The sequence below is a fragment of the Marmota monax genome, unplaced genomic scaffold, assembly GCF_021218885.2.
Source record: "Marmota monax isolate L192 unplaced genomic scaffold, Marmota_monax_Labrador192_F-V1.1 WCK01_AAM20220418_F8-fsc00077, whole genome shotgun sequence".
Taxonomy (NCBI): domain Eukaryota; kingdom Metazoa; phylum Chordata; class Mammalia; order Rodentia; family Sciuridae; genus Marmota; species Marmota monax.
This window is the reverse complement of record NW_026694610.1, coordinates 3,882,124-3,909,274: the sequence shown is the minus strand read 5'-3', so window position 1 is coordinate 3,909,274 and position 27,151 is coordinate 3,882,124. Positions and strand designations below refer to the sequence as shown.

The following is a 27,151-nucleotide window of genomic DNA, read 5'->3' as shown; positions in this document are numbered from 1 at the left end:
TGTCAGGCATAAATAATTTCTTGGAATTAGATTTTTTTCCTCCTGTGGATGGATATTGGAGTTTATTCTGGGTTTGCTATTATTGGAGTATAGAAAGGCTATAACCAGTAAGCCCTTTCTTGAGAACTATAAGAGTTCTGTTATAAATAAATCAGTGGCATCTCTTGTCTCAAACACATAAAAATATCCAGACTACTTTAAACTGACCTCTGATAACATTAAACGTTGTGCTTATATATGTGTAGTATTTTGATTATTTAAGTCATCTTCTATTTTCTGAAGCTTCTAATCCGAGTTGTAGCACATATGGGAATTTAGAATAATAATGGTGAGCATAGCTTAGCACTGGAATGTTCCCTCAAAGACAGAGAAAGTTCTATTTGAATGCAGTGATTCATTAAAGGAAAAAAAAGAAAAAATTCCAGATAGATCTACTAGAGGGGTATTATGGAAGAATATGAAAGTTTTCCCATAGAGTATAATATGTTCAGGAAGTCAAATACATTATCTCCTGTTTTACATTTGAAGAAACTGAGACACACAAAATTAAATAACTTCTTCAGGGTCACACATCTAATAACTGTCAGAGGCAGGATTTGAACCCAGAAACCCAGCATCCAAGCTCTTAGCCCTGAGTTTTACATCTCTCTATAAGAGACATGAAATGGGAAAACCATATACAGGTTCAACATCCCTAATCCAAAAATCTGAAATGCTCTCAAATTCAAAAGCTTTTGAATGTCATCATCATGTGATACCACAAAATGGAAATGGGATCTCTGGTTAGTCACGGACAGCCATGGACAGTTTTGTATTGAAAGTAAGCCAGAGCAGTAGACAAGAATATTTAACTACCAGAGATGTTGGCATAAGAAGAGGGAAATGTGGCAGCAGAGCTACAAAGATCCGTTAAAAGAGTAGAAATGAGCTAGAGAGACAAATGATGAGAGTCAGATCTCCTTCCATAGTTCTGTTAAACATCTGTGCATGTCAGTGTACCCCAAGAGTTTGGCAAAGAGGAAGAAATATCGATAACAATGCCCAGCAAAAGTGAGAATCAGATCCCACAGTCATTTCAAGCTGCCCTCTCACCTGCTCTGGATCCTGGAATCTCTGCTTAAATCCCTCATCTCAGCGTCCAGTTGGGAATCGTCAACCAGCCCTCACTCCTGTCCTACCTAATCAACCTTCCAGTGAAACACCACTGGATACCACCAAAGGATTCCTTATGGAGTTGTACTTTCTACTCCCAGCTCAACCTTCAGAGCTGCCTGAAACCCCTTTTCTTCATTTCAAGGGGTTTCCTTTCCTGTTTCCCCCTGGGAGTTCTTGGGGATATCACCATGCTTCAAGCTTCTTAGCCACCACTGACCCTGCTTGCTTTGCCTCCTGTTTCCCTGAGAAAACCTAAAAGCCACAAAAGACACACTGTGACTTCTTCTCTACCACTGCACGTCGGCCCCTCCAGCCTACTACCTCAGAGGCAGAACCTGACCCTAATTTACAAAGGTCAGCTAGCCACCTGCCCATGCTGCATCAAGTGCACCTCGCCTTGCCCTCTTATCAGCGCTGCACACACACCTCTTGTATTTTTCATGTCTCTCTTCACTGATTCCTTTGCTTGCCTCAGTCTGTAAACATACTTAAGTGTTCCTCATCCTGACTAATTCCTTTCTGAATTTTCCTTTCCATTGAACTGCCGTAGCTTTCTGCTCTTTTTTTGAAGATATTTTTTAGTTGTTGATAGACCTTTGATTTATTTATTTGTTTGTTTGTTTACTTTATTTATTTATATGTGGTGCTGAGAATCGAACCCAGTGCCTCACACATGCCAGGTAAATATACTACTGCTCAGCCCCAGCCCCAGCCCAGCTTTTCTGCTCTTGAGAAAATGAAGTGACTCATTACAAGTCCCTTAGTCTCTGTGTGCCTCGGTTTCCTCATCTGTAAAGTAGGCTAATAAAAGTACTTACCTTGTAGTGTCATTTTTTTTTTTAAGATTAAATTCAAGCACTGATAACTTTTAGTGAGTTTAGATAGTATTAGTCTCTGGGGGTTCATAGGGCTTGGTTCACAGTATTTGTGATGAAAGACCATGTAGCAGTTATTAGGTGTGTTTATGTCCTCAAAGTCTATAACTACTTGAGAGATGAGATTATTTCATGTCCATTTTTTTATGCCTAGGACTTCATGTGGTACCTAAGATATCTATCTATTTCTCTCTCTCTCTCTCTCTCTCTCTCTCTCTCTCTCTCTCTCTCTCTCACTTGAATGTAAATAGAAGAGTGGTTGAAACCAATTATTTGGAATATTTTTTTTTCTTTGAAAGGTAAAAGTGACTTATTGCTAGATTCACCTGTCTTCATGAGACTTTTACCTCATGTGACATGGCTTTTAATGTAATGTTTTAATGCTGATCAACATAACCAGAGAAAGAAATTTGGTAGGATTATGTGGAATTGAAGTATATTTACATTTATAGCCTGAGACAAAGGAGCCAGTGGAGAAGGGGTTAATCAGTAGTGGCTCCCTTAATGGAAGAAAAACAACAAAGCTCTTCAATGCAGAGCTTTGGGCTGAGTCCCTACCATCTGGTAGGAGAGAGTGGGAGCTGGGTTTTGGTGGTGAAGTAGACAGATGGTGGCCATTGGCCATGCCCTGGAACTGCCATCCACTGGGAGTCACAGTCCTTAAGGATACTTTAGAAATAGTATCTAATTACCGCTATGCCAAGTGCTATGCAAGAGAAGCACGGGAGTGCCAGCCCTGTCCTGGTGACCAGGGAGGGACAGAAGTACAAAGGGCAGGGGGCAGGTGGGGATGATTAGAACAGCTGGTGAAGTGGGTGGGTCAAAGGGACCTGCCTGATCCTGGATAGAGGTGTTCATGGTGATATTCTGTCCATGACACAGCATTCAGCATTTATGTGGTCAAGACCTTAGGAACCACCGACAGCTCATGAAAGGGAGGGTGATGGATTTCAGGGTGAAGAGCAGAGAGTATCACCTGCATGTGTGAATAATCTGAAATAAACGTTTCCCTCTGGAAAACTCATTTTAGATGAACTCATCAGCTGTTGGTCTAAAGGAACAAGTATTATATGGAAAGCTCCTTAGAAAACTGCTGGGCTTTTAAAAAGCAGGAGAATATGCAAATGATGTCTTGGTAATTTTCTAGGTTTTCAATGAACACTAAAGACAACCTTGTGAGGCTTCATGCAGATCAATTTGCTATTTGTACTCTCTACTAAATGCATCTTACATTTTTTTTAGTCATTTTCTCTTTATTAACCTAAATATTACTCACTGCAAGGTCTAGGTCAGGGACCAGTCAGGAAACTTGCCTGCCCAGCTGAATTCTCTCCCTTCCTTGGTGTTGGTTCTCTGTTTCACTCACTTAGATGACTTTACCTCTGACATTCTGTTTTCTAATTTTGGTATGTTTCTGATAGTGCTGTGTTTTATCTCCACAACTATATAGACAATATGGTAATGACTGCCAGTCAGGTGAAAGACACTAAGTAAATATTTGTTGAAGGAATGAATGGAATCTTGTATATTACTCTGCATCTAGTAGATATATAATAATAAGTACTGGCTGGTTTAGTCAGGGGAACCTGCTATATGAACTGAAGCTTCCCAATTTCTTGTCCTCTGTATTAAAACTTTGAAATGTGTGCAGTTTGGCGGTGGGGGGTGGCAGGAAGACAATCTGATATTCTCCCAGTGCAAACACTGTTTACTTTCTCTTTCATCTTAGCCTTGCTGATTATATTGGCAAAACAGCCTGCTCCCCATCAACTAGAGGGAAAAGTGCAATTTTTCCAAAATAATCTTTCAAACAGACTTCTTCCAGTAGCTGCTCCAGCAGATCCACACAGCAAGAGCTCTTCCAATTTGTGATGGTTTGGGCTTTAGCATCTTTCCTAAAAAAAAAAAAAAAAAAGTTAAAGAAACTTGTTCTGTTCCTGGCTCACTGTGTGCTATTGGATTATTCTGATTGGGCTGATAAATTTCCAAACTCAAGCCTGCACGCTAGCCCTATGTCAGTGACCACTGAGTTTCCACAGGTTTTTTTTTAGTTCTCCAGGATTCAAATCAAAATAAAAGAAGATGATGCCGTGTCTGGCCAAGGGCAGAAGTTGCCTGTTGCCAAAGCCCCCGCATTCCTCACACAGTGGCATGGTGTTTGCTCCCCTGGATGGAGAGAGGCAAGGTTTTCAAAAGACTAAGCTTCAAGGGAAAACTCTTAAGCAAGTGGGTGTCATTTGGAAATGATTTGATGAATAGGAAACTTACCGGCCAGCCATTGAAACTCTCATTTGTGATATATTAGCAGGAATGTTTGGAGCCCACACTGAGGGTAAGGTCTGCCTTTCCCACATGCAGCCCTTCATAGCTGACACATTACACATGTCTCTGGAGCGTAACATATGGCTTCCTGAACTTGTAAATGTGGCCTCGTCGTGTGCTCTGTTGAAATTGTGTCTGTTTAAACAGTCTCCTGAAAAACTGAGCCATATTCAATAAAATAGTTTTGTATCCATGAAGGTTTCCCTAGAGCCCTTTAAAATGTGATTTCTAAGGAAAATAGTAGAAAATTTACCTTAAGGTATCACCTGCCTCTACATGGGTTAAGGGATTGTCAGTCCTAAGTTGTAAATATTGAAAGATTCATAGAGCATTAGTCAAGAAAAAACAGTCTAGATTTATATAGTTTATTAATAATCATAATTTGGGACATCTAATATGCTCCAGGCCAATTATGTATATTTATTCTAATTTTTAGGATAATTTGCAAGTAGGAGGATTTCCTGCATTTTATAGATAAAAGCAGGGATGCAGATGGCCTGCTCAAGATCAGCTTGATGGGAGGCAGGGATTAGAATTTCAGAAACTTAAAAACCCTTGACTCTGAAATCTGTCCCTTCTTTTCTATACCTGGGGCTCTTTGGTTGATTGAGCTACATTTTTGCAAGTGCTTCTGCCAAAAGTTCGTAGCTTTATCAGACTCTCCTGGTGAGTTCATGGGGCCTCTAAAAGATTAAAGACCAGATTTTGGTACCAGATTGACTTTATAATAGAGATGAAGAAATGGTAAGTGGGAATGTAAACCATCAGAGGAAGAGAAAGAGGACGGCATATGATTTAATAATTACTATAGAGAAACCCCCACACACAACAAGAATGCACAGTTTAACAAGTAGTTTTAAAATGAGGGTATGGTTGGGCATGATGGCTCACACCTGTGATCCAAGTGGCTGGGAAGCCGAGGCAGGAGTATCATGAGTTCAAAGCCAGTCTCAGCAATTTAGCAAGGCCCTAAGCAAATCAGAGAGACCTTGTCGCTAAAGGAAATATGAAAAAGGGCTCCCCAGCCACTGTGACTCAGTGGTTAAGCACCCCAGATTCAATCCCTGGTAGGAAGGAAGGAAGGAAGGAGCATCTGTGGAGCTACAAGCCAGTTTGGGAAACAGAGCAGTGCCCAGGAGTGTTTCCAGGTGTCCCCCCCTGACCAAGCATCCCACCCTCAACCCTAACCTCCAGCCTGATATATAGGGCAACCTTGTCCTTGCTTTTCTTTATAATGTTACTGTCTGTGTCTATTCCTAAAAAATGTGATTCCACTTTTCCTGCCTCCATCTTTATATGCATGCAATCATACTACTGTGGGGTTCTGTGTGTGGGTCTGCTTTCAACAATATTGTTTTTAATATCCATTCATGTCATTTTAGCTAGTTGTAGTAGTTTGTTCAGGTCATTACCCATTGTTTGACTCTTACAATCTACTTATCCATCTTCTCTTATTGGATATTTGTGTCGTTTGTAAGTTTTGCCTCTTAGGAGCAATGTTCTTGCTAGTATTCTTAAACAGGTCTAACACAAGTTTCACATGCAACTTGTAGGGAAAGCCTAATGTTTCCCAAACTTTGTGGGAGACAACATACCTGGTTCTGCAAGGAGAAAGTGGAGAATTCTTCTTTTTCTCTTCTCCCCTTCCTAATAAGACCTTGTGGAGGAAGAAAATTCATTCAAGTAAATTCTCTGGTTAACCTTAGCATAGTTCCAGTCGTCCCCAAACTGACAGTAAGAAACATTGAGAGCACTTACTGAACCTCATGATTTCAGGGCTCCACCCCAGTTCACTGGATCATCTCCAAAATGGAGCCTGGGATTCTGCAGACTTAACAAGCACCCAAGTGGTTCTCATGACTGGGAGACTGGCTTCATTCTGATTGAATTTATGAGGCTTTATGAGGCTTTGCTCCTTAGTCATGAAGAGATGTAGAGAAAATATACATATGATTAAAATTTTGGAAAGTTGGCCTTTTGTAGAAAAGTTAAGGGAACTGGATTATTTAGCCTGTAAAATTTTTTAAATCTGAAACATGATTTAATAATTGTGTGCAAAAGAATGAAAGTTTTATAAACGGAAAGCACAAACATTTGCAAAGTCAAGAGAGACTTAGGTTAACTAAGAGGAAGAAACTCCTGCTAAAATCAGCATCAAATACTGAGCATTTTTTAGACATCAAGGGGGTAAGAAATAAAGGCTGCTGTCAGTGTCTTCAGGGAGCTGAAGACATGAGACAAAATGAACAAACATGAGCTGTCAAACAAAGCCACAATGCAGTATTACATCAAGTCTAGACTACAGGCTTCAGTGGAGCTGAGTAGGTGGCCCTTGGGGACATGACAGAGTAGAGAAGCAGAGAAAGGTCACAATAAAAGGCCTGAGAGCCTGCAAGGCTTGAGCAAGTTTTAGAAGTTAGCCTTTACATAGGTGGCTGGACGGCAGAACATTCCAAAGCAGTGTCTTCCAGTGTTTTTTACTGTGATTCTCCATTAAGAAACATTTCATATCATAGCCCAGTATACACATACATATAATAGACACGAGTTTTATAAAGCATTTAACCTTATTAAATGTGATTACTTTATGTTTTATTTTTTTTCCTCTTTCGTTTTTAAAAAATATTTTCAGTTGTAGATGGACACAATACCTTTATTTATTTACTTACTTATTTTTGTGTGTGTGCTGAGGATCGAACCCAGTGCCTCACATGTGCCAGGCAAGCGCTTTACCACTGAGCCACAACCTCAGCCCTCTTTCATTTTTTAAATATGTTACATTAACTAATTAATATGTTGAAAACTCTAAGGGGACCAGGAGCCCAGTGTGGGGCCAGTCTTATGGAAGAAGTGCTAATTAGAGGGGAGGATTTTCAAGGGAAGTGGTGACTGGTGACATAGTGCTCCTTAGAAGCCCTCCTCAATTCTGCAGTATGAATGAATTACTGTGGAATGTTATGGCAAAATTCCAAACTTCATCTCTTTATCCAGCCAACCCTACCTTTGGACGTGGATTGACAATGATTTTTTTGAGATTTCTCTTCAAAGTTTGATTTTGATTTAGCACTTTCAGTAGAGGAATGTGGTAGGGAACAGGCATTCACTTCTGGGTACCCAAAAGCAATGACATTCCAAGTGCTTTTTAAATGTTTTGCCTTGCATTGTAAGTGGCCATGCAGAATGTGGTGTATGGAACAGTTACAGAGGAAAGGAAGTAGGCAGTATTTCCATGGGTAAGTTTAGGAGGGGAAAGTGGTGGTACCTAGAAAGCTGGGCAGCATGGTTATGGCCAATTATGTGTCTCAGAGCTAATTGCAGATAGACAGTGTCCTGGCCCAGGACTGAGAACCTTATAGCACTGGATCCAGGCAGTGGAGGTGAAAGGCCATCACCCATCACTCTGGGTGATGGCCGTTCACCTTGGAAGCCTCCCTGTTCAGAATCCAGATTTGTGGAGCAGAGGTCTAATTAGGACCCTCTTGCCCTCCACCTTGAGCATACTTTTGAGACTAAAACTTTTACCTTCTTTCTGCCTTTCCCAACTGATGGTCTGCCCTCTCCCACCCCTCCAGGGCTTGCCTCTGCCTTTCCTCATTCTTTCAGATGGTTCCTTTCTCTGCTCAAACTCTAAGACCTTCAGAATACATGAGCACCTGCCATTTTCCCTATTGCTGCTAACCCTGAGCCCTGTCAGAAACCTGCAGATTGAAAGGTGTTCTAGATTATTGTTTTAAGTATTTCCTTGTGGGAAGCCATGCTTTCTTTGCCTTTTCTCCAAGAGAAAATTAGTGTCCTGTCTGCTTGCAGAACAGACTTTAGATAAGAGGCTTTTTAGACCTAAAGGAATGTGTAGTTGACCTTGCCCTCCAAAGAGTAGGGGTGGGGGAACCTTTCATGGTGTGTCCTAGAAAGGTTGAACTCTCTGCAGATCCATGTGGAAGTGATTTTAGGGAAGCCCTACGATCAGATTTTCCTCTACTTAAAATTGGAGTGCCTTAGCAGAACTGAAAAGGAAAATTCTTTCATATGGCCCTTCCTTTGCTTAAGTAATTTCAGTCCTGCGGTCTAAGATTTAATATCCTTTTGATCTTCCCAATCCGGTTTTAATTTGGTCAGTTAGAGTTGAGGAAGGATTTTAAAAGACAATAATTTTCCCTTTTAGGATAACATAGGTGGAGATTTATTCGTTAAATGTACTTCATAAACTTTTTTGGTTTTTTGCTTATAAAATACACTCTGGGGGTAAATTGACTACAGTCTTTCTCTAGTAAGAAAGAGACTTTTTGCTACAGTTGTTTTGTGCAGTCGTTAGTAAACCTTCCTACTCTACTAACAAATTCTTAGGCTGGGGCAGTGTGCTGCTTGTGTCTTCTCTGGAAGGCCTCATTTGTAATTGAAGACGCAACCTACTGTCTTGTTTGTGAGCAGATTGATTGTTGTGGAAGGAGGGTAGATGACATTGGTCCTGACACATTCTCACTTTGACAAGCTTGATGAAAGGAGCCATGTAATCTCAATGGTAGCCACTCGCTCCTGGCACATGAAGTCTCAAAGTTAAAGATGTGTGCACTAGGAAAATTTTCAGTACTCAGGAGCCATGTGTGACTCTGGGATTAGATTTTGCTTTGCTGAAAGACAAGGGGGCACTGTCTTATACGTTGCAAGATTAGCAGCACCCTGGTCTTCACCTTTTAGGTGCCAGTGGTCCTCCCTGATAGGGACAATCAAAAATGTTCCTAAAGCTTGGCAAATGTTCTTGGAGGGAGGAGGGCAAAAATCACTCTGGATGAGAATCATTGGCCTTGTGGCTACAGTATTGGACAGTAGGAACATAAAACGGTTCCATTATCATAGATGGTACTATTCTAGAATAATCCCTAGCAAAGTATGATTGGGGGAAATTTGCCGAGTAAAGATTTTGAACTTTTGAAGAATCACAGTGGTCATTCAACCCAAAGACTTGGGAAAGTGAGACACAGAGAGGTTATGGGTAACTAAGGGCACATAGCATGTCAGTCTAGAGTTTGGGACTTCAGATTCTTGAATCTTAGAGGACAAACTGCTGATTTTCCTTCAGACTCACTCATTCTTACTGTGTTCCTGCACTCAGTGATGAACATGGGGGTAGAAAGAAACCCTGAAAAATGGGAGTGACCCAGTCCTGAGGCCCACAGATTTGCAATTCCTGGGCATATCTGCTGGGCCCACCTTTAATCTCTGACAGGGTGAGTCCTAATGGGTCTCCCGGTTCCATCAGCACAGAGATTGGGAACACACTCCTGGGGCTGTGGAAGACTGTAATCCTGTAAAATTCCCTCTTTATAGCTTGCCAATCTCCAATATTACCTCTGTCTGCTCTCTTGTCATGGTCCACAGTAAGGCCTTTAATAGGAAATGCTTGTGGTTTCTTAATCTTCAAAGGTCAAAAGGAAACACAGAGCCCTAAAGATCTATCTGTAGAAAATTTTAGGACTGAGCATGCTAGTATATGTCTGTAATCCTAGTGACTCTGGAGGCTGAGGCATGAGGATTGCAAATTTGAGGCCAGCCTGCACAAGTTAAAAGATCCTATCTCAATAAACAAACAAACAAACAAACAAAAGGCTGGGATATAGCCCAGGGATAGAGTGCCCCTGGGTTCAATGCCAGTTCCAAGGTGGGGGAAGGCACAGAGAAGAGAAGGAAGGGTTGGGAGCTTTGGGGAGGGAGGACATTGTCAGTCCCAGGGTAATGATGTCCACAGCTGAAGAAGCCAGAAAGTAGGATTACCTCATTGCCTGCTGCAGGGGTGCCTTGGAGACGTGGATGTGCCCAGTGTTTTTTCTCCTTTCTCTCTTCCCTCAAATCCTTTATGTTTACACACCTTCCAGGCCCTCAATCCTTGATTCTATTCTCTCATCCTCTGCTTCACAACCTTCTGTGGCTCACTGCTACCTTCTCACACATTTGAAACAGAGATCATCTATCCCACTCCTAAGAGTAAAGCCTGGTTTTTTTTTTTTTTTTTTTTTTTCCATGCACATGAAATTTTCACTGTAGCTGGCAGAATTACTGGGTTTAGAAGTTGTTGGTGGAGGTATTGCTGTTAGATTTTATTTTTTTATTATTTTTTTAGTTGTAGATGGACACAATACCTTTATTTTATCTATTTATTTTTATGTGGTGCTGAGGATTGAACCCAATGCCTCCAACATGCCAGACAAGCTTCTCTACCAGCAAGCCACAACCCCAGCCCTTGCTGTTAGATTTTTAATAGCTTACTCAGGAAGTTGTTTTGTCTCTGCTGATACTTTGTTTAGTTAGTAGCCTGGACAACTACTTAAAATCATCATGACTCAAAAATCAAGGCCCAGTAAATAGGCGAGAAAGAGTAGCCATAAATGCAGATAAAGAATTATGTGTACTTAAAGCCTAGGGTAACCTTGAGCTATTGGCCAGTTGGATTCTGTAACACAGTGCACTTGAGTGAGTTGTGGACTAGGTCAAAGGCCAACATTCTCACTCAGGTGCTGGCTGTCAAGTTTAGCTAGAAATTAGCTAATGTATAAACTGACCTAGGTCTTCCTAAGTTGCTTCATCTTCTCAAGATTATTAAAAGGAGTAACTATCACAGTTTGCTGATGGCCAGTATATCACTGAACTGTGATATATTGTCTTTGGAGACACAGGCCTACTTGAGTGTCCCCATGGTGAAGGGGAAGGTATTTATAAAGTTGCCCATTTGGGGGTAGGTTTCGATTTGAGCTAGGAGGACCAAGGTCCTGTGCTTCAGCATGGCCGTGGCTCATGTTGTACATCAGCGCTGACTCTTCCCTCTGCTCCACAGACCAACGAGTGGAACAAGAATGATGACCGCCTGCTGCAGGCTGTGGAGAATGGAGACTCGGAGAAGGTGGCCTCTCTGCTGGGCAAGAAGGGGGCCAGCGCCACCAAGCATGACAGCGAGGGCAAGACCGCGTAAGCCAAAAACACTGGTTCCTGTGTCTGCCCATTCTGGGTTTCAGAATATTCCCTGGAATCCCGAGTGTCCATGAGGGAGTTTCACAAGTGCCTTATGGGGCCTTTGTGAAGTTATTGCTGTTTGCCCTCCCACTCCCATGTGAAAACGTGTATGAGGATATTTTAATCTGGTTTCTGTCCCTTCTAATTCCAGATGACACTTTGAGCTTTCCCCTGAGTGGCTGTTTGTTATCCAAACATGTAACCAGAGATTTCACCAGAGAACAAATAGCACCAAGATTGCTTCCAGTTAGTGGTTGGGAAATAAATTTTAAGATAAGAAAAAGAGAAAAATAATTTTTTTCTGTAACCCTCAAACCTTACTATTTATAATTTATGGAATCACCCCCTTCCATAACATAGATAACTACATGAATACTGTAGTATGATTTTGCTTCATGCCTTGCTACACATGGTACTCTTGCCTTCTATAAAAGTTACATATTTGAGTACAAGACTGTGTGTGTGCACTTGTGCATGTAGGCACCTATTTAGGTACTTTTATCCATCCTTACCCCCGTGGTATTGTAGAAAGGTCAGTGACTTTGGAGCTATACAGGCTTGTCCTATGGAGCCTATCACTTAAGAGTTATGTAATCCTTGAACATCAGCTTGCTCACTGTAAGATGGACATGATATTATTTAATTGCTAGAGTAATTATGAGTGCAATACAAGATACCAGAGTGGGTTGCCCTCAAAAGCAGGCTATGAGACAAGGACTTGGGTGCCAGTAGTTTTTGACTCCAGAGATTCCAGGAAGCATGAGACACAAAGGAGCTCTGTGTAGGATTTGTTGCAGGGAATTGGGATGCTTTCCTGATGAGGGTTTTTGGTAATTTGTTTAGACTTAGAGCAGGAGTTAGCAAACATGACTTACTATCTACTTTTATAAATAAAGTTTTATTGGAACACAGCCACACACGTTTATTTAATCATTGTCCATGGCTGCTTCTGCACTACAAAGGCAGAACCGAGTAGTTGCAGCACAGACCATGTGGCATACAAGCCCAAACTATTTACCAGCTGGCCTTTTACATAAAAATGTTTTGCCTAAGATTAGATGATTCAAAGTTATTCCACCTGAAGGGTAGGGAAAGTGGGGTGTATCTCTTAATTTCTTGCTCCCCAAAGGTTGAGTGCTGCTCCTAGGGGCTGTAAGTGCTCCTTGCCAGAAAAGGTACAAAAGTATATGGGGCACCCACAGCTATAGAACCTGTATGGAGAGAGCCATCACAGTTCCTATCTAATGATAGGCACTTGACAAAGTCAGCTCCCTTCCCTTCTCATCCAAGATTAGTGGTTCTCCATCCTGGGAGCTTTTGTATTAGTATTACCCAGATGCTTTTAAAAAAAAATACTGATGCCATGTGATACATCAATCAGCAAGATGTTCCTAATTGCTTGGTCTGGGGAGAAGCCCAGGAATCAATATTTTTTTCTCCTGAGATTTTTGGTGGTAGGCACTTGGCTTTTCAACTACTTTGTATACCTCTTTATAGCCTTCTTGATATCTACTCCCCCAGCCTAGCTTTGTAGACAATATTTTATACATGTCACAGCAGGGAAAGGGGAGATAAATGTTTGTGATCATTTTATCTAAGATGGTACTCACTGAAAAGAAGATAGAAAATCTGGATTAGCGGCTTAGCCACAATTATGAACACCTTAACAAATTTGTTCTTTTGGTTCGTATTTCTTGTGTACGAAATACATGACTAGACAATCATTTTCTACTCTCTTTTATTGTGGTAAAATATACATAACATAAAGTTTACCATTTTTGTGATTTTAAAATACACAGTTCACAGTGTGGAACAACCATCCTCACTATCAATTTCCTTCCCCATTCCCCTGGCAACCGTGAGTCAGCCATACCTGGATTTGCCTATTCTGCACAGTTCATATAAATGGAACCATAGAATATTGGTCTTTTGTGTCTGGCTTCCTTAACTTAGCATGTTTTCTGGGCCCATCCACTTTGTAATATGTATTCATTCTGTTCTCCTTGAGTAGTGGAAGTGCAGTTATATAGACATCACAGATCTCCCTGAACTAACTCTAGACATAGTTCTCACACCTCTGACTGTGCACTCACAAGTCAGCTATTTTTCATTTTTCTTTCCATGATACATAATGTGGAAAGTTAGAAGAATGAATGAAAAAGGAAGAGAGGAGGTAATTATTTCTCCAGTGTAGGATTTTCCATAAGCAATCATCTGTCAACACTTCATTTTTCTGCTTGGGATATTCCTTTTGAGGATTAAAGTTATTAACTGGTAACTGTAAGAATTTAATTTTTAAAGGCACCACAGAATTCTATCTTAGTTTCATAGTTTCGTTCAGGCCTAAGGGTCTGAGTATTGACAATAAGGTAGGAAACCTTCTTCCTTAACCCTTTGTCATCGCATAATAATACCAATTCTGGGGCTGTGTTATGAAGTGGACAGTTGGTTGCCTTGCCTCAGCCTGATCACCTTTGGAAGCCTGAACTTCTGTACTAAAGTTTAGTCTCATCTGTGCATCCTGGACTGAGTGCCCACTTGAAGATCTTCCCTAAGCTGTGGAGATTTTTTTCTGTAGTTCCTCTTCTTTCCGGGTGCCTTTGGTTTGGTAGAATGTGAAATGGTAACATTCTAAGAGTGGCTCTGAGTTCATGTCAGAACCAGTGCTCTCCTCTGCTGGAGCTCTTGACTAGACCAGCCCTTGGAGCTGCCGGGGTGGCATGTGTTGATAGACACCTAAGAGATATTTTGCTTCTAAAGATAAGGCCCCATCACTCTTGAAAATTAGGTCCTGGACAGCACTTGGCCTCATTTTCTGCCTGCTCCTTAAGAGTTTACCCTTCCTTTTATACAGCACCACATCAAAATTAGTCTGGAGGCCTATTTTCTCGAGAGCTTTTGTGACAGTACATTTTGTAATTTGGTATAAAAATCTACAATTTCATGTCAGCCCCAAGTCCTGATTTGGCTTTCAAGGTTGTCCCTGAGGCTCCACCCTTATCTAAATGTTATCTCCCAGTGGGCCTTCTTCTGGAGGTGGGGCTGCCTGCTTCTGTCCTCCTTTCAGGTAAAAATGGCCTCATATTTGCCCAGTTGTATTCAATGTCTAGTGTATTCCATTGTATTCAAAGAACAGGAACAATAGGAATGTTCCACCTATGAAAAGCCTTTGTTTTCTGACTCTTACACAACAGGGTAAACTCTGTGAGGACAAGGGTCAGACCATTTTTTGTAATGCTGGTCTTTCTCAGTATTCCATCCTTGTCAAAGGGGCCATTGAATTGCCATTTACTGAAGTGACTTTTCAGTGTGGAGAAAAATGCTCTTTCTGCTGAGAGTTGCTCATGGGTAAATCACCCAGAAGTGAGTTAACTTGGGATTGAGAGGAGAAAGGACTATTCCAGTGACTATCACAACTTGTACCCCCAGTTTCCAGGGCAGCTTAAATACAGAAGTACTTAGCCTGTACTTCCTAGAAAACCAGAGGACCCAGAAAGTCCCGAGAATGTGCTGGCAAAGGCAGCCATCTCTCAGACATTCTCCAGAAGATTCCATAAGCCAAGGTCAGAAACCAGATGGGTGATTTGGTAATTCCTTAGACTTTTCAGTTTCTTCCTGAAATATTTCCTTTCTGAGAAAGATAAGAAATTAAGTCAGGATTTTTTTTCCCCTCTAGGACTGATCAAAGAGGGGTTAAAAAAAAAAGTAAAAGCAATCAAATGACTGGAATTCATTTAGGAAAGAGTAAAAGAAGGGTGGGTGTCTTGGTCGGAAGAGAAGAAAATGGAGCAGGGCAGAGTTATAGCTGCAGGCTGTGTTTATGGAGTCAGGCTTGGCTTGCCTGTGCCCCATCTGTTCTCTTTCCACGGGGGAGACGTGAGGAAGTGGAAGGATGTCAGTGCCCTGAAACCTCTTACCGGAGAAGAACCTAATTGTTTCAAGATGGTTTCCCCTACATTTGGATGTGCCTTTAATTAAAGTTATGTGTGTTTGTCTTAGGAACAACCAGACTAAATAAAGTCACTACTGGGACTGTTGTATTTGAACAAATACCTACCAGGACATGTGTGTATAGACTTTTAAAAAAATATAGGTGTATACACACATGCACACACACACATGCATGTGCTTTCATGTAGCCCACGTTGCAGAAACCTGATCATTTTGGCTTTGAGAGCAAGAATCTGTGAAATTATTGTTAGATTACTCTTTGGAACTTAAACATAATGTGGGGGAAGTAGGCCTTGAAAAACAGTACAATAATGGGCTTTTCTAGCTAGTGTCTTGTTGTACTTTCTGTTTTCTTGTTTTTCAGAATAGGCATGTATTAGAAATATTATACCAGCAATTCAGGCTTAGACATCAAGTCATACCACCTGATCAGCTTCCTCCAGTTCTTCTCTCAAACTCATGACAAATTAATTTACCTGAAACCATTACCTACTATATATATAATTGCAGCCTCTATCCTTCCCTGAAAAATTACCCTATGTATTCCTAAGACCTTTTGACATTTGACATAATGATATGCTATATCCACTCTGATTTGGGCCATGTAGATTTTTGACTGCAATAATAACCTCTCTTTGTACCTTGCAAGTATATTCAAGTGTTTGTGTTTCATGAATCTACTAGTTGGTGGTACTCTTTTAGTCTAAACTGTTCCAAACTGTTGTGAACAGATTTTTTTTTTTTTTTAAGAGCAGATATGGTCTTTGCCTGCAAGAGACATAATGTCTAGTTAGGAAGGTAAGACCAGTGAAAATACTGGTGAATAATTATAGTAATATTGCTAATCTGTAAAATACTGACCATGGGGGTCAGAACAGGAGTGCTAATGTGATACTGGGTAGTTAAGAAATGCTGTCTGTCTGAGATGTAAAGTGAGGTAACTTGAAGAATGAATGGATGGGTAGGATTTGGGTGAATAAAAGGCAAGAGGACGGTGTTGAAAAAGCAGGTCAAGCACGTTGAAAATCAAATGATACCAGTGCCATTATTCCCTTATTTAACAGCTTATGATAGCCAAGTTAAAGGCCTCCACTTGGCACTAGATCATTTATTCTCAACTTGACTTTCATTAGAATCACTTGGGCAGCTTTGGAAAAGGCTAGGTTCCACCCTCAGAGACTGTGGGTTTACTTGGTATGAAGTGTAGTCAGGGCAGAGGGTTTTTTGAAAATGATTTGAATGATCAGTCCAATATGAGAAGTCACTACACAAGGGAGTCACATTTCCTAGTCTTCTTAACAGGTGGTACCATGATAGGTCACAAGCAGGCTGAAGACAGCTTGCAGAGCCCAGGTTAGTTTTTTCCTACACACACATACAAGTATATATGTAATGCCTGTGCATAAAATAAAATTTAAATGATAGCTACTTTTGTCTTAAATATGTTAAAATAACATAATTCCTGAAGTTTAAAAAGGTAACAGTGTTGTATGTTAAAGCAAAACATTTTGTTGCATAATCGTGCAGTGGAAGGAAGGTATATAACTGAAGTGAGGTGAAAAATAGATTTGCAAATTAGAAACTATACTGACAAAAATATTGGTAGGATCCCAGGATTTTTCATTTTAAAATGTTTCAATGTTTTCAAAGTTGAATTAAGTATATTGAATATGAAGGATTTTAAACACTCAAATGGGTAATTATTGCCCAGGGCCAAAACCCTCTGGCTTTGCCCCTTGCCTGGGTCATCTTGTGGTGGAAGGCACCAGCCCAACCTGCCCCCAATGCAGAGGTCAGGGGAGCCTGGGAAATATGGTTCACTGTGATACAGAGCAGAGCAGGGGAGGGGAGGGTGAATCTTGGAGCACACAGGCAGTGACCTGCCCTCAGTCACCACGCGAGAGGGCATGCTGGAGCAGGAGGTTCTCACGCTAATCGGCAGCCAGGCAGTTCACGGGTTCAGGATATAGGATCACTAGCACACGCCTGTCTTTCCAAACCCTCCTGCTTTCTCACCTCTGGCCTGCCTTCCTAAGTGCCCATCCCATGGAATTCTGTGTATTATCCAGTGATCGGTTTTACCACCTCTTTCATGAATTTCTTTGCTAATTTCCAAAGTGGAAGGCAACTGCCACTCTCAAATCACTCAGAATCTGCGAGTCTTGGTTACCTAAGTGCTTATCTCTGTTATCAAGCTACCAGGGTTAGAGCCTACCCTTTCTTAATTAGTAAGAAAGGAATTGTTATTATATTGGGCCAGGGGCTTTCGCCTGTGTCATCCATTCAGCAAATAGTTTATTTGTTCATCCCTTTTAGAAGACCTTCTCAGTTTCTCTCAGGTATTTCTCATGGGATATTCTTAGTCACCCTGGGATAAATTTATGAAAAGGAATGTGTGACTTGGAAAGGTTTGGAAATTAATACAAATCACTTGTTTTAACTGACAAGGCTGGAGTCTGGAGGTATATCAGTGTCAATAATATGCAAATAATTTGTCCTAATGGAAATTTTATAAGGTCCAAGTACTATTCCCAGGCCACATTTGAAATCAGACAGTCCTGAAGAAAAAGAGCTATGGCTTAAATTAAATGTTGTGGGACCTCTTAGCTCTTGAGTACGTGGTCTTTCATCTGAGTGTCTCCATTGTCCTGTCCTCTGGAAACCCTGTCCCTAGAAGTATTATTGCTGATGCTATTAATTACCACATTGTGGGCACTAAAAGGACAGTAATGTTATTTTTGTGGCCATTTTTTTTTTTTTACATCAGTCTCATTTACTAGACCCACTTAGCAGGGAAATGCAACAAATGTTTCCCTTTCTCAACCTGTCTGCTACATGGTTTCTACTAGAAACAGTGATCAGAGTTGCTATTACAGTTGCCTTGGAAATTGCTGAAATCTGGTCTGCATTGGGACTTTTGGCTGGAGGGATTTCTTCGTGGGTCAGTGGGGTTAATACCCACCAGCAGAGAGGAATTTACTTTTACTGGGCTTTTATAATTAGAAGCTATTAGACAGTACTGCCTTCTTTACCCTCAGATTATAATCTGAAATGGGACGCCAGACCTTTTAATCCTATTTTTAGGGTCACCCCAACTGAAATATTCCATGTGAGCCCATCCTCATTGAGCTCAGTGACCTAGAATTCAGATGTGCAACAAAGATGTGCCCAACCTTCCAACAAACAATTGGCGGGTTGGGCTAGAACCATAAGGTTTTAGAGCTAAAAAGGACTTTTTTTTTAACATATAGACTAGTTGAGTGAACTGAATTTGAATGACTTTACTGGAAGATTGTATTCTTGTAAAATTTTCTCTTTTCAGCTTTTCACTCTTCAATATCTCCTCTCTAGTGATCCATAGTACATACAGCTTTTGGTATGAAATGGTTTGAGGATGGTAGCATTGAGAGCAAAACCAGAAAGTACTGGAGTTGTAGTTCATGTCTTCCTGCTTTGCCAATGATCCTAAGTTAAACTGAATGTGCCTCAGAATCAGCTGAGGGGTCTTGCTGGATTCCACCCCTGGAATCTGAGCAGGAACCTGAGAGTTTGTGTTTCTAACGTATTCCAGGTGATGCTGACACTGCTAGTTCTGGGCCATGCTTGGGGAACCCACCATACACTGTGATGGTGAACTTGGCGAAAGGACACAATTTCTCTCCCAAGCACCTGCATGACCACCTAAGAAAAATTCACAGTTATGACAGTTTATGGCTGTACCTTAACCTGAGAAAACTCAAAAATTTTAGAATAAAAAAAAGCAAATTCAATGCTAAAGATTTGCATTATCTAAAATCAAACAAACAATGCCCCAGCCCCACAAAGCTAAAAGTCACTCTGTGCCATAGGAATGTTGAAAGCAGCAAGACCAAATATCAGCACAATGGAACACACATCTAATGGGGCTGACGGACAATAAACAAGCATTCCTTGTAAAGACAGGTACGCTGAAGAAAATAAAGAGTGCAGGGGCCACTTTGATTAAGCTTCTGGAAGGAAGGGCTCTTTGAGCAGATTCCTGAATGGAATGGGGACAATGCTAGACAGTTTTCTGGAGGAGTGACTTTCCTGGTGGAGAGAACAGCAGAACAAAGGCCCTGAGGTGAGAGGGTGCCTGATGGGCTCAAGAAACCACCAGGAGCCAGTGGGCTGGAGTCCTGTGTACAGGGAGACCGCTGGAAGGTGAGGTGGAGGGGCAGCCAGGACACCTCCTGCAGAGCCTTGAAGAGTATGGCAAGGACTTTAGATTAAATCCCAATCATAAATACTTCCTGACTCTGCCTCCTAAGTAGGAGAATATACAGAAAAACATCTTAAGAAAGGAGTACAATAAAAATAGATTGCACGAATGGTGTGACTCTACATCATGTACAACCAGAGAAATGAAAAGTTGCGCTCTGTTTGTGTAAAAAAATAATAATAATAAATTAATTAATTAATTATTAATTTAAAAAATAGAAGCAACTTTAGGTGGTCAAAATGTGAGGCACTTGTTGCAGAACTGAAATGTTGGGGCTTTTAAGAAACAACTACTTCTGAATCTTTTACTGAGTATGGTGACTCCCTTTTTGGAATTTTTTTTTTTTAAAGGAAAGAAGAAAGATATGAGTATAGTAAGAGAAATTGCTCTCTGAGTTAGGTCAGGAAGTTTAAGTCCTGATCTTTTATATATTTCCTAATTTCACTGAAATGTTGGGGTTGAGTATCTGTGTCTATGAAATAAAGATGCTAGACAAGTTATCCTTCTGGAAAATTCTAACACTTTGGTATGTTGACATGTGGCTATCTCTGGTAGGGTTTGGTGCATGATCAGCTCTTTAAATGTAGGTTGTTTGCTTGATTTTAGGACTGGAAATTGATTGCAGAGGTGGTGGGGAAGATTTTGAAGACTGTATCGTGATCCAGCCTTCTGTGTACCTGGAGTCTGGGTGGTGAAAGTGGCAAGAAAGTGTTGGGTTTTAGTGAAAATTTCTGTGAATGAATATGTCTGGAAAATCAAGTCTTCTAAAAGTAGCCTTGAGAATATGTTTTTCCTTCCAATATATGTTTCAGCTGGCAATCAGAAACCAGCAGAATTATGTTTATTATTACTCTGGAAAATTGAAAGAACTTTCCAGACCATAACTCATGGTCTTTTGGATAGCAGCAGCTCAAGTACCCTTCTGGTGAAGAGCCTTGGGAAATATCCCAGCCTTGTCCCAAGGTATTTATTTCGGGAAGGTTTGCACAACTTTGCTGAATGGTTTTTTTTTTTTTTTTTTAGGAAATGAAACCTCCATTGCTGGCTCAGTTTGCTTCAGTGCTGGGATTACATTCCTGTCTTTTTTTTTGTTAATCCCTGGCAAAACTAACATGTCCCAGTGAGAAGCCCATGTTTGTTTTTTGCCAAATACTCCCAGTTTTTAGTTTCAACTTTGTTTGTTGAAGAGCCACACAAATAGTGAGTTAATAACCCATAGCATTTCAATTTGCAGAGTGATTGACAAGCAATGCTACTTATCAGTGAAGGGCCTGTTCTGGGCTATAATCTATAATGCCTGAGTTAGGACTCGGGTGCCATTTTTTTGAAGAGTTTTTCAGACTATATTTAAGACATTTAGAACTATGTCGCTCACAAGTATATTAGAGTACAAACTCCTGTATCTGTTCATTCTGGGACTTTTTGGCAAGTTGGTAAACTCTGTGCCTGTTTCCTCTTCTATAAAGAGAGAACCATAATAGTTTATTCTGACCCCCTAAAAGCCTGCAATGAGGATAAGACACTCTTAGTACAGCAGTGTTTCAATAGACTAGATTCTGTGGTTGATGATGTTGCTGTCATCTAAACCTTAAACATGGTTTAGAAGGAGGGAACTAGAGTCATCACAACCACCATCAAGAAGCAACAAAGCAGCCAATAGCTGTGCTTCCTGGTCCTCCCAAAGAGCCCTCCAGCTTCTCACTGCCTCCTCCTGCTCCTCTGTCACTTCCTCCAGCCTGTACTCAGCCTGCCCTTCAGCTGCTTTTTGAGTTGACTTTCTCTTGGGGTGCGTGTGGAGGGAGGTCAGGAGTGATAGAGAGGGAGAATGTCAGAGTGCAACAAACTTTCAAGCACTGAAAACTTGGGATCTTTCCAAGTGACAATAGCATCAACATTCCAAATATCAATAAGCATCAAAGGATCAAAGTAATTTTATATAAATCTTTGGGCTGCTTATTTGTGTCTTTTAGTTACAACTCTGTTGAAGGGCCCTGGCTGAGTCTTATAAGCAAAACTACACATCCTGAATTATAATGAAACATGACCCAATGGGGATTCCTTTTTTTGTGTGTGGAACATATCTATGCAATTGTTTTTAAGGCTAAGGGGATTATGTTTTCAAAAGACCGTGAAACAATGGGTGCCTTGGCAAAAAATGATGGTGTGAGGCTTTTAACTTGTCCTCCATTTAGAGCAGTACTTCTCATGCTTGAGGGTACACACCAGGTCAACTGGGGACCTTGTGCCAGCAGCATTTGTCATTTATTATATGTGGGGTAGGGCCCCAAAAGCTCACATGTCTTTTTTGAGGGGTACCTAGGATTGAAGCCATGGGCACCTAACCACTGAGCCACATCCCCAGCCCCCAACTCCAGGTCCATGTACCACTCTCTGAGTAGCTAAGACTAAGGTTGCTAAAGTGCTGTCACTTTAGCTGCATCAGAATATGGAGCCCACCATGGATATCCCTGACTAGTGAACTGTGTCCTTGTCACTAGGCCTAGGGTTAGAGGAGTGGATAAAAAGTTTTTATAGTTTTTCTGCCTCTGCTGAATTCTTGACCCCTCTAAACAAAGAAATAAACAGGTAACAAAGTCTCTCATAAAATATATTGTTATGTGGACTTTTGAATGACATTTCTTATCTTTAAACAGAAAGGTCACACTTTTTAATTAGAAGTAAAAGCTTATGTAGAGACAAAGCCAAAGGATGTTCCTAATTTGTTTTGCATTCACTCTTTTATATTCCTTTTTTACAGGAAATTTCAGCTGATAATTAGTTGAGTTGACTACTTCAAAGAGCTTGTTAAGAAGACTTAAATGTTTTGCCTCTAGACTTTTTAGATTGTAATTAAAATTCTCATTTCTTAAATTAAAATTTACTAGACATAAAAAGTCTTGGCTAGGATGTGGAGAAATTGGATCCCCTCCTACATTGTTGATAGAGATATAAAATGGTGCAGTAGCTTTAGAAAAGAGTTTAGCAGTTCCTAGAAAATTAAATATGTTTAGCATATGACTCAGTAATTCCACTCCTTGGCTTATACCTACTAGAAATGAAAATATATGTCCACACGAACACTATATACAAATGTTTTAACAGTAACAATAACCCCAAGTAGGAAAAAAAAATCCAGATGCACATCTTGTAACAAATGGATGAACAATGTAGAATACTCCTAAAATAGAACTCATTAAGGAAGAAGTGCAGTACTGAGAGTACAGCATGAGAGAACCAGAAAACATGCCAAAGCAAAGGAGCCAGATACAGGGGACCATGTACTGTAGGATCCTCTTTAGGAAATATCCAGAAAAAGCTAATTAGTGGAGAGAGAAAGTAGGCTAATGATTTCCAGGGACAAAGGGGACTAAGAAATGGGAGTGAACGTCATGGTAGTTGGATTATATCTCAATAAAAAGATAAAAATATGTCGCTTTTCTTCTTTACTCTCTATTTTTTTAATGGAATTATTTTTCAGTGTTGTACATGCCTTTTAATGGTTTATCACAGCGTTTCACAACCTGGGCACTAGGATAGTTTGGACTGGATGGATAATCCTTTGTTATGGGGAACAGTCTTATCTTTTTTGTAGGATGCGCAGCAGTATTTCTGGTCTTTGGTGCCCCCTGGCAATAAAGAAAAAAAATGTCCCCAGATATTGCCAGATATCCTGGTGTATATGTGTGTGTGTGCATGTGTTGAGACCACTGGTTTATCTTTAGTGTTCCTTCTAAAAGCCATGCTCTGGGAACAAAGGAACTTTGTTTTATTCATTGTTATTTCTCAGTGCTTAATTTGACACATCAATACCCTAGTATCCTAGTGAATGTGTAAATGAATGTATTTAGCTATAGTAGTCACAGTATATAAAAATAGACAGCTATCTGTAGAAATATCAAAACTATCCCACACTTGAATTAGCTCCAGTATCCAATTAACATTGTCAAGAATACTGTCTAAGGGTGTGTGTGTGGCCAGGGGTGGTTAATCAACCTTCTACATCACCCCCAACCCAACCCCATTTATCTCATTCCAATCTACTAACTGTCTTTATGTAGAGGTTTATTCTTTCAACCAGTTATCCAGGACACAGGCTATTAGAGGGCATCGATCATGCTCTTAATTTGGTGCTGACCTGGGACACCATCTGCTCCATAAGCCTTCAGTAACTCACAGTCCCCCTGCCTGCCACCAGATAGAGGCTGGCCTGAGCCTGCCAGCCTCCCAGCCTGCCTCCACTGAGGATGTCTACATTTGTCAGTTACTGTATAAGAAAGGAAATCTATAAGTTGTCGTCAATAAATCCAGGTTGTGTCACTGACAAGTTGTGTTTTTCTACCCAGTGATGCCCAACTTTCTACTGGAATATCTTACTAAATGTTGGCTCTGCCTCTGGTTCACATTCAGAGGCTAAATGTTAATGGCTTACTGCTGCCAAACCCTGCACTGAGGATTATCACTTCCATGGAAGGTGCCAGAATGTAAGCAGCTCAAGTGTGAGCTTTAGACAAGGCTGGTCTTGGGTGGCTTTTGTAGTCTGTGACTGTCTACAACTTTGTTCCCAAGTTTCCACTCACTGGAAAACCACATAGCTTTTATCCCTCTCCTCTCTGGCCCTTTGGTTTTTAGGGTATGATGCTTTTGACTTAACTTCTGCTAGCCTGACTTTTCTGAATGTTGAAACAATTCCTTTCATTAAGCAACATGTCACAGACTCTACTTTGTATGTGAGTGAGGCTACGATAATTGGTGGCCTATTTTTTTTTTTTGAGTATTTGCTAGTTGCTTCATGTTTTGCTAAGTACTTTTATATACAATTCATTTATTCTCCACAGCCCATTTTACAAATGTGGAAGCTGGGATATAGAGAACTCCTACCTGAGATTACACTATCAAGTGGCAAAATGAATGTTGAAACTCATTTAGTCTGAGCCCTTAAAAATTACACGTTTTACCTCCCTAATATCACGTTTCTTGATATATTCCTTATTATACTTGTCATCTGACTGCATATTTTTGTCCTCTGCTAAGCTTTAATAATGTTAAAGCGTATTCAAAGCTTTAATTTTGCAAAATCATGGAGAGTAGATATAATGAGAACTTGACTTCCTAAATTTTAAAACTTTGAGATGACTAGATAACCAAATTAGATAAACAAAAGTTATCACCATGTATTTCCCCACCTTGCCCTTCTGTACGGTGGTATTTACCCCACTCCTGACAAATAGCTTCTTTTAGCTTGGGGAATGAGGGAAAGAAGGCAGGGCTCCTCTCTTCTAGAACTTTCTTTCCCAGGGAAATAAACAAAATGACCCGGCTCTTCCTGTGGGTAATTGATTATTTATGTATAAGATAGCTAGACTGAACATATGTGCTACCATAATATAAAGGAGATAGTTGCTAAGGGTTTGGTGCCAAAGTCACTCTAGTGTTAAATCTGTGTGTTAATTTTCTGCATTTGTACATCTTTCATAAAAATTAGCCAAAACTGTACCAGCATACCAACCATTTTGGTTTTCTTTTATGTGGCAACTGATTTAGCAAGCTCTTGCAGCTTATAAACACCATGTTCCAAGTTAAATGGTAAAGTGATTTTATGACTAAAAAGCAATGGCAATGACATACTATTAGTCAGAATATTAGATTATTATCCTTTTAGGTAGGTAATTATAAGGAATTAATCAGAGTGTTCAATGGATATCAAAATAACTGCAGAGTAGCTATCTTATTTTTTCTTTTCCTAAATCTTATCTGCAGATTTTTAATAATAGACTATAGTATGGAGCAGTATATATGTCATATATGTATACATTTGTGTGCATATAAATGAATATATATATATATATATATATATATATATATATTATAAATAGTATAGAAGGTTTTAGTGAATTTTCTTTTACTTGTAATTCATCACTGAAGAATCTTTTTTATTCCATAGGATATGCCCATAGAACTTGTAAGACTTTCCTAGTTTCAGACCACAGCATGTACTTTAATGAACAGTATCAGGGATGCTAATAAAACTAAATAAGTCCACTAGAGTTTACATCAAGAGCAAGAACCAAAACTTCAGCATATGGGAGTGTTTAGGAGCTGTTAAAATTTTGTTTTCTGAGTGTCTTCACATTAAGTCTTACAAATTACAGACATGGTCGGGCTGTAAAGATATGTGTGGGTTTGGTTTATTTGTTTGCTTTAAATTTTGCTTTTGTTGTAATTGTTGTGTGTGTGTGTATGCACTTGTGTACCATTATGTATTGTTGTGAATGTATCCTTTTAAAAGTAAATCTACAGTAGCTTTTTTTTTTCTTGCAAGGTGTGCTAGTCTACTAGCTCTTGATTGATTAAGGGTTTTTTTGTTTTGTTTAGTTTTGTTTTCCCTAAATCTTAGAAGAGTTCAATCTTGAACCCTTTAAACTGTTCTCTATCATATTAGAAAACTAAGACCCTACCAGAAAACTTTTTTTGAAATCACCATATTCTGTGTAATTATAGTTATATGGCATATTTTTCCTTTAAAGCATTTAAACCACAATGCTCAAACTCAAATATCTTTTTAATCTAATGATATATGGTAATACAATTTTTTTAAAACCTGAATTTATCCTTACAAATATATAATTAAATAATATCCCCTGGAACTTATGGGTTCATCCTGTGGATGACCACACACAAAAATATCCAAGTGTGGCATGTTCAGTATCCGCTAGGAAATAGGTAGCATTGTCAAAGGGTGGCTGATGAGAGTTTAAAAAAGGAACTGTTTACAAATAATCGCAAAGTTAAAGGAAACCAACAAGGTTGGGAATGCAGCTCTAGGCTAACAATAGTAGGAATCTTTTCTACCCTTGACCTGGAGGGATGAGGAGAGAGAACAAATACCCAAACCCAGAAAGAGCCACGAATGTAGCTTTGGGAAAGTCAGAACTGTGGCCTTCATAGCTGTGGCTTTCCTAGAGGAAAGATGGCCACTGCCAATGTGTGACTTGGAGGAGGGCAGTGGGAAAGATCATGCTCTGAATCTTTCCTCATATTCTTACTCCCATAAGCACTAACCATTGTTCAAACTCTACCAGAAGCCAAAGGACATGGTAGCCCATTGGTTACAGTGCACTGGAGGATTGTCTCCTGGGCCATGGACCCAGAGCTAAAGGGAGAGGGCAGCTCCAGAGGGGCAAATAGAAGGCATAGCACTGGTGACTCTCCCCTACGAGAAGACCTATTTATTGTGTTTTGTGGGTTTGCTCCCATTTGCTAGAATTGCATGCTCAGTGAGAAGGAAGGATAAATGTCTCCATATCTAAATGAAGAAGTGAATCAGAAACTAAAATGATGACTAAAATGATCTGCTGTCCCCTTTCCTGCATTGTAGGCTAATGCCTATGATCCTGTGTCTTAGAAAGTAGACAGCAATTTTTGTGTGACAGCAGAACACAACAGACACCTGGAAATTAGAGCCTTTTTAAGAAATACCCAGAAATAATATGTTTAATTGACCCACATGAATGACTTTGCTATCTAAAAATGTGATGATTATTAGATAGGTATGGTATAAAGTTACAAGCACAAATATTTGCCCTTATACTGAGCTGTTTCTAATTAC

General features: G+C 40.1%; 1 protein-coding gene across 5 annotated transcripts in view; it reads left to right on the top strand.

The window, feature by feature from the left end:
* Rai14 (retinoic acid induced 14) overlaps positions 1–27,151 on the top strand; it is a 135,298-nt gene that overhangs the window by 71,333 nt on the left and 36,814 nt on the right. For 3 of the 5 annotated variants that reach the window (XM_046422233.2, XM_046422236.2, XM_058572086.1), the window contains one exon: positions 11,179–11,309. In XM_046422233.2, the coding sequence (XP_046278189.1) occupies positions 11,179–11,309 (131 nt within the window). Of the gene's footprint in view, positions 1–10,957; positions 11,054–11,178; positions 11,310–27,151 lie in introns of those variants that run through there. The other 2 variants (XM_046422237.1, XM_046422232.1) reach the window with 1 other exon arrangement.